Source organism: Lindgomyces ingoldianus (assembly GCF_010093535.1).
Source record: "Lindgomyces ingoldianus strain ATCC 200398 unplaced genomic scaffold BDR25scaffold_19, whole genome shotgun sequence".
Lineage (NCBI taxonomy): Eukaryota > Fungi > Ascomycota > Dothideomycetes > Pleosporales > Lindgomycetaceae > Lindgomyces > Lindgomyces ingoldianus.
Window position 1 is genome coordinate 615233 of NW_022985180.1, and position 14783 is coordinate 630015.

At 33.4% G+C, this 14783-nt stretch overlaps 1 protein-coding gene across 1 annotated transcript; it reads right to left on the bottom strand.

The window, feature by feature from the left end:
* Positions 1–11036: 11036 nt before the first annotated feature.
* BDR25DRAFT_288315 (heat shock protein 70-like protein-like protein) lies at positions 11037–14710 on the bottom strand. Its single transcript, XM_033688381.1, has 2 exons — positions 12447–14710; positions 11037–12397 (listed from the first exon to the last, which is right to left on the bottom strand). The coding sequence occupies exons 1-2, from the start codon at positions 14489–14491 to the stop codon at positions 11281–11283; spliced, it is 3162 nt and encodes a 1053-aa protein (XP_033546709.1). The 5' UTR covers positions 14492–14710; the 3' UTR covers positions 11037–11280.
* Between the last annotated feature and the right edge of the window lie 73 nt (positions 14711–14783).

Below are 14783 nucleotides of genomic sequence, written 5' to 3' on the forward strand. Positions count from 1 at the left end.
AATATATAAAACATAGAGTGTATCTTTATGCTGTTAGGTAGAATTAATTAGTAAGTGTGTAATAAGACTATATAAGCTACTGTAAAGAGGCTAAAGTTCTTTTAATTAAGTTTCTTTAATTATTAGTTTATTTAGATATTTCTAGTGTCTAGCTAGACCTTCTTACTAGCTGCATACGCAGGGGCAGAAGTTTAGAATTAGTTTGTGTACTTTTATTAAAAAGCTTAAGCCTATGTAAGCTTTTTATAAACATATTTAGATATGTTTTAGATCTTATTAATAAGTTTATTTATATCTATTACTTATATAAATTAATAAGTTAGTTAGGGGGTATTTAAAAGTAGTTTAAATTTTATTTAAAAGTAGTATCTATAGTTTGCTAAAAACAGGGATACTTATGTTAATTTAGATATTATGTTATTAGCTTTAAACTATGCTATAGCTAACTATTTTACCTAGTTATCTTACTAGTAGTTTATATACACTTATAAGACTTATTTTATTACAGTGTTTATGTTCTTAGTCTAGCTGTTAGTCTCTAGGTAAAAAGCTATAGATAAATAAAAGATAATTTAGAGCTATTTACAGAGTTTGTCCTAAAAGGCTAAGACAAACTGCGTACCTCTGTCTAATATAATTATGTTAGGCAGGCTATAGTAAACCTATACATATTAGTAGAATAACTAGGCTATATTAGGGGCAGTTATAAAAGAACATAGTATTAAGTGTTAATACTTAGTTAAGTAATTAATAACTACTATAATATTTATATACTTTTTAGATAGAAGTAGGTTTATAATAAAATTAATTAATATATCTTTCTAAGCTTATTTAAAGATTAGGAGTAGTTTAAGCAGGCTATTATACTTTTCTTAAAAGGCCTTTACTTTACAGCAAGTATAGCAACATAATATGTATTAGCGTACAGTATAGAACATGTAGGGCTAGTAGTACTCTCTCTATAGTAGGTTAAGAGTCTTTTCTCTGCCTAGGTGTCCTTTAACAGGCAAGTTATGTATAATTTAGAGTAGTTTAATTCTTAGTTTATTAAAATTAAAGATTATAAGTTAGTTATAGTAATATAGCTTACTATTTTAGTTTTTATAGTTAGCTAGTGTTACCTTCTTTAACTAACTAGCGCTATTTTAGAGTAAGTTTAAGGTTTTCTAAATAAATTTATTATTTAGATACTTATTAGTAATAATTTAATTAATTATTTAATTTAATTTATTTAAGTTAAGGTCTAAAAATAGCTTAAGTTAAAGTAGAGTTTAGTGTTAAGCCTTTTACACTTCTTTTTAAGTAAGAATGTTTTAAGATTACTTTATAAAAGCATTTAGTTTCTCTTTATTTTAACTAAAATAATAAGTAATTTTAAAATTAAAATAGAACAAGTATTTAAACTAACAGGCTTATTAGTAGCTAAGTTGTTTTATAGTTGCAAAGTACTATAAGTTCTTATAGTTAGATAAGACCTGTATTAGATGCGCTGCACTTTTTAGTTTAGGTTACTATTATTTAAAGTAGTGTACTATAGCAAGTAATTTTTTATTATAGATTTTATAATTACCTTCTATAGGACTTATTCTTTTTAAGAAGTATATAATAGGCCTAATAGTCCTGTCTAGCTTAGTCTAGAAAAAAACTCTTGCTACTACATAGTCTAAGGCATTAGCTTCTACAAGTATTAGTAGTTTAAAGTTAAAGTAGTAAAGTATTAAGGCTTTAGTAAAGGCTTTTTTTAGCTAGTTAAAAGACTATTAGTAATTTAAGTTAAAGTTAAATTAAATTTTTTTTTTAGTAAGTGTAATTATAAGGCTTACTTACTATAAAAAGTTATTAATAAATTATTAGTAAAAGTTAGTAAATTTTATAAAGGCTTAAACATTTTTTATGTCTTTTAGGTATTACTAATCTAGCATAGTCTAAACTTTAATAGGGTTTATTTAAATGCTATTTATAGAGATTACATATCTTAAATATATAACCTTTAATTAGTAGAACTTGCATTTGTCTATGTTAAGTTACAGACCTGCTTCTTCTATAGCTTTTAGCACTAAGTGTACATGCTATTTATGCTCTAAAAGGCTATTACTATAGATTAGAATATTATTAATATACATAGTGCAGAACATGTCTAGGTAGGGTTAAAGCAAGTTGTTTATAAAATATTAAAAAGTACTAAGCATGTTAGCTAAGCTAAAGGGCATTACTAGGTACTTAAATAGTCTATATTAGGTCTAAAACACTATTAGCTACTTATTACTTTTTACTATCCTTAGCTTATTAAAGGTAGTAATAATATCTAACTTTATAAAATACTTTACTTTACTTAGTTAGCTTAGAGTTTTCTATAAAAAAAGAATTAAGTATTAGTTTTTAATAGTAATAGCATTTAGTCTTTAGTAGTTAATATAGAATTAAAGCTTACCTCTAAGTTTCTTTATAAATAGTATAAGTAACACTACTAGTAAGAAGCTAGCTTAAATAAACTCTTTTTCTAAGTTTTTATTAAAGTATTTTTAGAGCACTTTTAATTTGTTTAGTAACATCTTATATAGTAGCCTATAACTAGGTTGTTTACTAGGCTTAAGAGTTATTTAGTAATTATATAAACATTATATTAAAAGCTTATTAAACTTATCTTAGAAAAAGACATGTAATAAGTTATAGTAGTCTTAAGAGACTATTATTTTTAAGTTAGTACATTTTTAAGAAGCTAAAGCTTAGTCTATATTAGAAATTATAACTGCGTAGATTTTATAATCTAGTTATTAAGCTAGAGTTATAAATAGAGCAGGTTCTATGTAGCAGATGTCTATTTACTGTTTAAGTCCTAGTTTATGTCTAAATTAGGTAAGTAAAGATTTTATAAAGGCTTTCTTTTTATTAAGTTTAAGTAGTTATTAAATTATTTTATGTAGCTTATTTTAGTAAAAAGCCTAGCTTATTAGCCTTACTTAAGTAGTTCTTCTCTAGGTTATTAGAAAGTAAGTCTAAAAACCTTCTATATTAAGTACTACTTAGGTGTTGTTTAGGTGTAAGCGTAAGCATATATCTTAGCATTAAAAAGAGTTAAAGTTTAAAACTTACTTTTAGTAATTAAAAGCAACCTTATACTAATACAGCTATAGTTATTCTAGATTTAGGTTATAACATTTTATGTTTATTACATAGAGCTTAATCTACTCTTTATAGTGTTAGTAAGTAATTATAATAGTTATAGTATAAAAAATAAAACTTTTTTTAAGTTATTTTTTATTAAATCTAGTTAGGTAAATTATTTAAGTAAGCAGTGTTAATTAAAGATTTAGTTTACACGCTAGTTCTTTATTAATGTAACCTATGCTGTTTACTTTTAAGTTAATAAAAGCTTATATTAAAGCTTATATAGTTTTTTATTATAAATATATAGAAATATTAACTTAGTACTTTTAGTTATTAGTAGAGGACTTAGCTTATAAGTTAGTAGAGATCTAGTGTTAAATTAGTCCTAAAGGGCAACTTAGCCCTAGAACAAGCCTTTTTGTAGGCTTCTACTGCTATAGCTGCAGCTATGTTAAAAGTAGTAAGAGAGATTAGAGCTTAAATACAAGTTAAAGCTTTTATAAAAATAAAAATAAAATAGTAAAAATCTTTAATAAGTACTAGCTGCGCTACTTATGTAAACTTAAAAAAAAAAATAAAGTAGTTTTAAAAAATATAACTATGCTTACTATACTTAAAGTATTAACTTTTTTTCTTATAATTTTTACACTTTCTAGAACTAACTAAAGCATAATTTAAATTAATTTTTATTATATTAAGGTTTTTATTTGTAACTATGCTAGTTTAGAGGTGTATTAGGGCTTGTATAGGGAGGAACCTTATGTTATTATTATAAGTAGTAATTAGGTTTACATATGTGTTAAAGTTATTTAGAAGGGGTTCTTTTACTATAGCGCGTTATAGTTTAGTTAAGAGGGAGTTATATAAGGCTATAATTAGACCTATCTTATTTAGGCCTATATTAAATGCAAGTTAGCAGAACTTAGTAAAGTGTAAAGTAAAGCTTTTTTTTTTATTATTATAAAGTGTTTAGGTAACTTAAGGCTGTTAACTTTTTATTTAAGTTTTTATAAGTTACTTATAAAAACACTATAAATTAATCTAAGTTAATAATATTTTTATTTATTAGTAAGTTAATTAAGGCTGTTATATTATAGTTAAGTTAAAAGTAAGCATATAGTAACTAAAAGTGTTTAAAAAGAAATTAGTTTATGTTTCTTTTAAGTTTATATTAAAGCTTATGTAAAAAGAAAGGTAAGTTTTTCTATTTTTTATTAAATAGTAAAGGATTAGAGAGTTAGTTAGATTTTATTACTAAGTTAAAAAAGTTATAGGTTATAGGTAGTGTTAAGTAAAAGAAAGTTAAGCTATCTTTAGACTTTTAAGTAAGCTTTACAGCTAGTAAGTTCTTAGTTTCTACTACTATAATAAAAGTTAAGGCAGAAATAGACTACTTAATAATATAAAGCTGTTTTTTAAAGTCCTTTTAAAAAGCTTTAAAGTTTACAACATAGTAGCTTTTTTATAAAGTAAGCGCTTTTTAAAAGGCTTTTTAGCTTACTTTAATAGCTTAAAGTTATATAAGTACTAAGCTTATTAAATTAGATTTAAAGGCTATTCTTAGCTAAAGTTTTAATATAACATAATGTTATAATTATGCACAAGTAAGGTTATAGAGCTTTATAGAGGTCTAGTTTAATTACTATGTAAAGTATTATAGTAAGTATAAGACATTATATAAGAAATAAAAAAGTTTAAAAGGAAATTAGTAATTAAATACTTAGCTTAAAAGTCTAAGCGCTTTAAGTATAAATTAAGCTTATTCTAGGTTTAGTTAGTGTTAAGGTAGTTTATGCTTAAGTTTATGTCTGTGTTATGTTGTGTTTATGTTAGACGTGCACTAATAATACTCTAGTACGCGTCTAATACAGTTATGTCTAGGATCTAGGGAGGATACCGTGACAGGAGGCTTTAAACCTAGTAAAAGTTTAGTTACAAAAAGTTATTTACTTTTATAAAGTTTTAAAGAACATTATTTTTAATTAAGAGCTAATAATAAACTTAAAGTACTAAAATAGTTTTTATTACTATTTTAGCACATAAAAGATTCTCTTGTTAGCCTACTATCCTAAGACTAATAAGTAGACTAAAAAATAAAACTAAACTTTAGAATAGTACTTTAGATGTTACTATTGCCTAGAATAAGATAATTAAGTAATGTAGTTACTAATAGCAAAGTTTATGTATAATAATAGTGTGTAAGGACGGAGCTCTGTACCACTACGCCAATACAACCAAAAAGGTGCGAATAATCAACCAACGTTAATTATTGCGTACAGAATAGTATATATACCCGTCGTACGTAAGCACCATCTCAGCCTTACACGTAAGCGCCATCCTGGCCTTACATAGTGTACATATAACTACAGAAGTTACTCCTTTCTAAGCATACTACAGAGCAAACCTAAGAGGGCCAGATTAGCCTAGAGAACCCCTAGGTTAGGGGGAATCGCACATAGTAAACAGAGTTGCTGCGAAAGCACTTGCTCTACAGTTAGAATGCTGCTAGAAAATTATTACTATAAATGCGTATTAAAAAAAGTATATAAATAAATAATAAAAGCATATATAGCTACAAGTAAAAGATAAGGTATTAGTCTCTAATAAACACATAAAATTAATAAGGCTAAAGAAGAAGTTAGACTAGAAGTTTTTAAAACTAAAAAAAGTTATAAGCTAGATTAGCATAAAGGTGTATAAAGTAGACCTACCTAATCTAGAAGAAGTTTATCTAGTGTTCTATATTTTACTCTTAGAGCTATATACCTAGAAAGGGCGTCTTAAGTTGTAATTAAAACTAATTATAAACACTCTACACGCTATAAAGAATAATATGTACTATGTAGAGAAAATACTTAACTAGAGATAAAATTTAGTTAGAGTATAAAAATATTTTATAAAATAAAAAAGTTATCTATTTAAAAAAAACTTATAAAAACTTAAACCTAACATTAGCTTAAACACATTAAAAGTGTTCTAAAAAAGCAAAGAAATACATAGTAAAAAATTAAATTATGCTAGTTTAAGTTAAACTTCTTAGAAAAAAAAAAGTAACTTAATAAATTAAGTATAGCTACTTTTACTTTATTTTTTCCTTACTTAAGGTTTTTTTAACAAGAGGTGTTTAATAGCGCTATAAAAATAAAAAAACAACATAGCTTATTTAAACCTAAGATTTCTTATTTAGACTAAGTAAGGCTATTTTAGCATAGAATAGCTTGCTAGAGTTAAGAAGAGAGTTATTTTAACCTAAAAAAATCTATTATGTAAAAGAAACAAACATTCTAGCCTAAAATAACTTATACTAGCAAAAAAAAAGTAAAGTTTAAGTCTAGCAAAACATTCTAAAAATTTTAGGATAAAAGAGCTATAAAGTAAACAAGCTAGAGGCAGATTAATCTATTACTACTAAAAAGTTACACTTTAAGTCTAAGAGACATAATATAAAAGTATTTAACTTTATTAAAAAAAAAAAAAAAGCTTAAGCTAAAGAACCTAAAACTACACTATACTATGCATTCTTAACTATTTTTACTATAAGATGCGCTAGATTACACTAGATTGTGCTATTAGAGCCCTAGATTAGACATTAAGGTCCTCTGTAGGTAAATTTGCAACAGTAGAACAACTATTGGAATATTTCTTATTATACCTAGTTAGCTACCTCTTTTTAGCTAAGGTTTAATCCTAACTAGCTTTATTTCTAATATTATTAGCCTTATTATGCTCTTTAAAGACACAGCAGATTACATTAGCAGCTTTAGCAGCATTAACATAATAATGTTGCTTAGCTTTAGTAACATAGACACCTTTAATACTATATTTCTTTTATTATGCTAGTTAGCGCTAGAATAGTTAAGAATAGCGCACACTTACTTTTTTAAATAGAGTTATTATAGCTTTATCTTTATTAAAGTTTTTTTTAAGCACTTTACACTTCTTCTCCTCTTTCTTAGCAATATTAGCTTTAGAGTAGGCGCGCTTTTTAAAAATAACTCTAGTCTTAGTAATTTTACCTATAACGCCACTGTGCGCGTATAGATAGTTGTTGTACAATAGGTGCTAAGAAGTCATCATCCTCTCGCTTAACTTACTATATCGGGTCAACCCACACACCTCAAAATTTTCCGCACCACTTGTTCTCCTCCTTCTCCACACTACTACTATGCCTTCCCAACCTAAAACTGCTTGCTGTAAATATAATAAGCTTACCCTTACTAGCATCTAGGCGCTCTCTTGTATTAGTTTTAGCCTTTTAAAGATATAGAAGACTTTTTCTATTCTAATTCTGTTAATTAAGTTAATACTTAAGTAGTTGCAAAAATGTAAGAATAAGCCCTAAAAAAAGGCCTGTTGCATAGAGAAACCCCTAAAGCTTAATAAACGCGTAAAGTAATAATTAGTATAATACTTAAAGCAGTTTCTCTTTAAAACATATAAAGTACTTGCTACTTCTAGAAAAACAACAACTGCAATCTACGTTAATATAGTAAAGTAATACCTATAAAAAAACAAGTACTACACATTTAAACTACGCGCTAAGCCTTACTTTAAGCCCTCCTATAAGCTTAATTATTGTTGCTAAGGTGCCTACATAAAAACTTAAAATAATAACAACTTTAAATATGTCTACTTCTCTAATAAATTAACTTTTAAAGTAGGACTTATCTCTACCACCTAATACTGCAAGTAGAAGAAGGGAGCATTATATGTGTATAAATCTTAATACCTAAAGCCTACTTTTAAGAGTAGGAGAAGCTCTATTAGAGTATAAGCAGCTATATCCTAGGATTTTAAGTTAGAGCTAGTTATACTGCCTTAAAGTAAGTAGATAGACTTAAGAAGATACTATAATAAAGTCTTAGCTACTTACACGCAGCTATTTTATGCTAAAGTCTTTAAAAAACACAGTATTACATTATAGCAAGAGGATAGGGCTTTATACTATAGGTTAAAGATAACTACAGGTTTCTAAGAAAAGCTTTGCATAGATTATATAGTGTAGCTAGCATAAAGTTCTAATTTAAATCCTATTAAGAACCTCTAGCGCATTATAAAGATTTAGATTTTAAAAAAAAGACACTAAATAAGTAATATTAAAGAGATAGAGTCTATCCTAAAAAAGGAGTAAGATAGGTTAAAGCTAGAAGATTAGCAGAAGTGTATATTATCCATGCTCTAGCGCGTCGCTGACGTTAGGGCTGCCCAGGGAGGCTCCACCTGCTAGTGAATAATTGCTACTCTAAAAGATTCTCTGTTATTAATTCTATTATATAAATTAAAAGCTTTAATTTTTAATTGCAATCTATCCCTAAAATCCTTATAGAAAACTGCGTGGGCAGATCGTATTCGCTTGCGCACGGTGCGGAGGATGATCACTTCCTAGCACCTACTGTACAGGATTTTATTTTTACTGTAAACTATTAAAAGCTAGAATAGGGCTAATTAAGCTAGATTATGCTGCAACAGAAAGACTTACACCTAAAAGAACTAAATAATAGTGTTTACTTATAACATAACTATTACATTAGCCTATGCTAACTAAGTAAGGTTAAGTAGATTAATAAAAGCTAAAATATTAAGCACAGTGTCTTTAAAAGCTTATTATTTAGGTTTAAAAGTAATAGAGAGCTATCTAGGGTTAGCCTAGACAGACTGCGCGTAAATACGCTAGAAAGAGCTAAAATACACACCTTAAAGCACTTCTTACTAAATTTAAAGTAATAAGTATACTTAGTATACTTAATTTTCTCTTTTTTTATGCTATAACATAACTTATTATCTATAAGTATATAATAGCTACTACTCTTATCTGTAATGCTCTTATAAGACATTTTATTAACACATTAGACATAAAAGTTATTAGAGCGCAAGTTTATATTAGTAAAAGCTAATTAATTTTTTTTAAAAAAAAACTATAGCTAAATTATAATAAAGTAGGCTATAAAAGTTTATTTTAGAGTTATTAAGTAAAGTTAAGCATAAAAGAAGGAGCTAAAAGCAGATTAGGCAACAGGTAGGCGTAAGCAGAGTAAGATAGGACTATTAAAGCTTGTTAGCACCCCTTTACACTAGATTATGCTAAAGTAGCTTAAAATATACTTACCTTAAAAAGTTTAAAATCTTCTAAATTCTAAGCTATAAAAAAAGTAGAAGTATAAAGAAAATAGATTTCTAGAATAGTTAGACTTTATATATACTGTCCTCACTGCTACTCTATTAGTGTAAGATATACTGCTATTTTACTTTTACTTTTACTTTATACTTTTACTTTACTTTTACCTAATAACTCTAAGTTATTTTTAAATAAACTTACATAAAATTAACTAAAATAAGCAGAAGTAAGTTTTTAAAGCATTATATAACACTTTTTTATGCTACTTAGGCCTATTGTTATCTGTTCTATTCTCTAAGTTATAGGACTACTATAAGAGGGGATAATGTAAGGCTAGATGTTCTAGAACAGGCTAGTATAGCCTCACCTAACCTGTTTAGAGGTTGTATGACCTGTGCTTTGTATATAAGCATGAATCCTAACAAGCGAAGCTTGGCAGCGATTTGTCTCTCTTACAATACACTCCTATCTTTCTCCAAAAGCTTGCTCTTAGTGCTATCCGTGCTACCCAGGGTTGCCACTTTTATAGTAATTACTATTCTAAAATAGTAATTACTATTTTTTTAAAAAGTCTATAACAGCTTAATTACATTAGCTAATATTCTAAAAACCTAAACTTAGATACTAGGTATACTAAAGTATAGATATATAAGATTAGATTCTACTATATAAATTTGTATCCCTAGTAATAAAGAAAAAAAGAGAAAAAAAGCAGATATAGTAATAGTAATAGTAATTACTATTTTTCTCTCCTTTTTTTCTCTCTTTTTTATTTATTATAAATGTATTAAATATAATTTTTAGAATTTAAATTTATAGATTTATAGACTAGTTTACTTAGCATCTATATATTAATTTTTAGAATTATAGCTTATGTAATTAAGTAATAATAACGTTTTTAAAAACATAGTAATTACTATTTTAAAAATAGTAATTACTATAAAGTGGCAACCCTGGTGCTACCTACCATCCCATCTTTACACTTACTTTTACTAAAACTTTACTAAACTACTTTTCTTATACTAATGCATTTCTAATACTACTACTTAAATGTGCTAAAAAAAATGTTAGATATAGCTTATACTCTAAGCTTTTAAATAAAATAAAAAACTTTTAAAAAAACATGCTATAGTTATTTATTATTTTTTATAAAACTTTATATATAGCTGTAGTATATTTTTTTAAAAGTTTTATATTTTATTTAAAAGCTTAAAGTATAAGCTATATTTAATATTCTTTTAGCATATTTAAGTAGTGTTATTAGAAATGTATTAGTATAAAAAAAGTAGTTTAGTAAGGTCTTAGCAAAAGTAAGCAACTTAGGTGTGTAAGCAACTTGCCTATAAAGTATGTTATAGAATTTAGAGCAATAAGGACTTTATGTTGGCGCTATAGAAAGGGAAGCATGCTACGCCTTAAAGAAGGCACTGTACAAACTAGGCCTAGAGACAATAACTTGCATGTAATTTTGGTGAAGAATGGATTGTGGAGATTTAGGATTGGCTATAGCTCCCTATTTTAATAGAGCCACAATTGCACAGGCTGTGCGCACGATGTTTGAGCTCGCTGAAGTCAAAGTACCCCTCATTTGGCTCGCCACACAGAGTGGCTCCTGTCGCAGGGATACACGTTATATTGTTTTCTAAGGATTTTAGCATCTGGCCTGTTGTGGTGGTTGATGTGCACCACGAGGTGGGTAAATGGAAGGGAGATGTTTCGAATGCTGCTGGACGTTTTGTTCACTACAGATACGACTGCACGATTTTGACCTGTAACGCTGCAGTTCTTACTTGAAATATTACTCTGTACTAATATATCTAAAACAGGCTTTGAATTTCAAATTAACTGAAATGTTTCGGAGAAAAAGGTGATACAGTATCCGTGCATACTGAGATCCTCTTACAAGCATAGCACCACACCACATATTCCTAAAAAAAAAGTAGCTATATCCCATAAACTCCTACCCATGCTGTCTACTGGCTACGTATACACCTTAATACTCACACCATATCTATGCCCTTCCATCGATACTCTTTCTTTTCCATCCCACACACTCCTCACAGTTCATCATGGCGCTTCCCCTCCTTCTCCTTCTCCAACCTCTCCCTCCCTTCTCTCGTCGCCCTCTCAATCGCCTCCATGATATCTTCCTCTGTGGCATCCTCGCCTAGATCTAGCTTGACCAGCGGCCTGCCACCTTTATCCTTAAGCTCCTTCTTATCGCCGATATTACTCAGCTTCACGCCTTCGCCCTTGATGCCCGCCTTTTCGAGCGCTTCTTTGAGTTCTTCGTCCGAGGGCTCAGCGGCGGCTTTCCTCTCCTCCTTGGTTTCGGCCTTATCTTTATCGTCCTTAGCCGGCTTCTTCGGCTTTTTCGGCTTCTTAGTCTTGGGCTTAGGCTTAGGCTTCGGCTTCGGAGGTTGTTGCATCGCGCGCATTTTCTTCATCATCATCTCCATAACCGCATCATTCAGTTTCTTCGTCTGATCTTGAAGATCCGTAACACTGAACGCAGGGTCATCACTTTCTTTCAGTTTATTCTGCACCGCCTGCTTCTCCTCCATCCACTTTTTTGCTTTATCCACCTTCTCCTCTAAAAGTTTGAGGTCATCAGCAGTATAGATATCGAGCGGCGACGTCGGCACAGGCGAATCCGCAGTCCCAGAGTTCGACGGTTTGAGCATATCTTCTTCCTCTAGATCCGCGAGCGGGTCGGCAGTGGTAGATGCGGCTTCCGCGGCAGACGAAGTTGCCGATGCTGCGAATTTGCTGGCTTCTTCGGCGCTCTTGGATGCTTCTGCGGCTTTTTCAATAGTTTCTTTGACCATGGGCATGATGCTCTTCAAGCTGTCGAGGGCTTCTTGGAAGGTCTTGATGGCTTCGGGTCGCTTTGCGGCCTCATCTTTCCTCTTGAGAATGGGGTTTACGAGGGCTTCGAGGTCCTTTAGTTTTGCTTTCAAAATGTCTTCTGTGGCGTCGTGACCCTCGGCGTAGATCCAATCGGAAGATGCGCTGAGCTTTTCCTCCAGCGTGGAGCGCTCCTGGTCTGTGGATGCAGCTATAAAGTCTTCGTTCTCAAGGAGGTCGCGACTACGGTAGGTAAAGGCTTCGAGGGAGTTGAGGACTTCTTCACGGACACGACGTGCGCGATCAGAGGAGTCAAATGCAGAGAGTCTAAATACTGTCAGTAAACGCTAGCGTGAACTCGTTAGAGTCGACTCACCTATCTTGCATCCGCTTAAATTCCTTGCGTGGATGCTTTTCGTATCCTTGCTGCGTAACATGGAATGTGATTGAGGACTTGACCTCCTTCTTCTTGCTCCCACCAGACTTTGCCGCTTCCGTTGTTTCTGGATCTGAGGAGGTAGATGGCGAAGTAGATGAAGACGAAGACTCGGAGGATATAGCGGACTGTAACTCTGAAGAAGAGCTCTCGGCCTCCTTTAAGGGTTCCTGGTCTTTCTTGCCACCCATACCAAACAGGTTCTTGACGCCCTCCATCATACCACCCTTGGTCTCTTCCACCTCAGCCTCGCAAGTAACCCAGGCAGAGGTAACCTCAGGGGCACCGGTAACAGGGCTCAACCTGACCTGGACGTAGTTGTTGAAAGTCTCCCTGTCACATCCATCCGTATCAATCATCTTCGTGACTTGTCTAGTCAAGTTTCCACTCTTGAAATGAAGGGCTGGCGACTTGACGAGTTCTTCTGCGCCACCAGGCACAGCTTGATACATGGTAAACTCAAACTCGCCCATCATCTGGAATGGAAGATCCTTGGTAGCTCCAATCTTCGATGTCGGCGTGAAGATCTTCTGGTCGCGATCCTTGATATTGAACATGTATTGAATACCGAGCGCATATCCCTGGGTATCGATGTCACGGATTTCCTTGACGCGGAAAGACGGGCTGAGACCAGCAGCTTTGAAAGCAGCACCGAACACGGCTGCCTCATCGGCGTTGACGTTGGCCCTAATCTTGGATTTGCCAGCGAGTGTCTCCAGACGATTCTGAACAAATGGAGTGCGAGATGCACCACCGTGAACAATGACAGAGTCAATGTCCGCAAAGGTAAGCCCGGCGGTCGCCAGCGCTTGGTTGACAGGTCCGTCCACTCGAGCTGCAAAATTAGCAGCGAGCTCCTCAAACTTGGAGCGGGTGACCTTGTATCGGAAATCGACGTCATCGAGGAAGCTCTCGAAAAGGGCGGACGTCTGCGTGTTGGCGCTAAGAACCTGGCGAACCTTCTCTGCCTCTTTCCAGAGCTTCGCGGCGGTCCGTCCGTGGGTCTTGATCCTCTCTGTAGTAAGCTCTGCGCTCTTTGCGCCAGGAAGCTCAACGAAGGACGAGATCATGTCGTCGACGAGAAGCATGTTCAAAGAATCGCCCCCTAGAGTCCTGTCCCAGCCGGTGCCGAGAACGTGTACCTCTTGAATAGTCTTGTTGAACCTTCCAATATCCTTGACCGTCTTGCCCTGGAACTTCAGGACAGTCGCAGAGGCTGACCCAGCGCCCATGTCGAACACCAAGTGGACTTCGGCTTTGCCTCCGTCATTGACCACAGGGAAAGTCCGACTAGTAGCATAATTAATGCCGACAGCTAATCCATCCGAAACCATGCCCAAGACCTTCAAGCCTGCAAGTCTGGCCGCAACCTCCAGCGCCCGTCGCTCATCCACTGTATAAAACGGCGGAACCGTAAACACGACATCCTGAATATCCGTCCCCTTACCCGCCAGCGCCTTCGCATTCTCCTTCACATTCTTCAGCTCCATCGCCAGCAGCTCCTCTACAGAGAAGGACTTCTCTCCCTCGGCGAAGATGCCGCTCTTCAACGCAGCCGTCTTACGGCCCTCTAGCTCCACCACCTCAAGCGCTGGATATCGCTCCGTATAAACCTTCACCGCATCGCCCTCTCTTGGTATACCCAGCAGCCCTTTCAAATTCGGGTAAACATCGCCCGGAAACCGAGCGGCGAGAGCCACAGCATCAGAGCCATAGAAGCGCTCGGGGAAGGAGTCAGCGGCCAGGGTTCCGCTTTTCAGGGGTTTAAAAGCAACGGCCGAGGCCTCTTTTCGCTTCGAGTCTTTGGTGAGGACGATCTCGAGCGGGATGCCCGGCTTCACGAGCGCCGCTTTGATGTATTCTGTTCCGAGATCGATGCCCAGGACGGCGGACGCGGCGGATGCGGTCGACGAGAAGAGGAAGACAAGGCCGAGCAGAACCGCGAAGGACGAGGGAGAAGCTCTCCGGCGCCCGGGGGGTGCCATTGTGCGTTGAGAATGCGGCTGTAGAATTTCTGTGAGAGGGGGTGGCAAGGTGGGATGCGAGATTGGCAGAGCCGACCCTCGAGATCAAAGGCGTCTGTCAAAGACAAAAGACGAGAAAATCAGGCGTCAAAAGAAAGGAACGGGACGTCGATCCCAGTAAAAGGATGATTGCACATCAAAGTACCATGTGCGGCGCGGAGGTGAGGTCTGAAATAAATGTCAGAGCTACCCTGTCGTGGAGCTTCAGACCACCTGGCGTTTTTGTCGAGACAAGAGGCCACATTGACCGTAG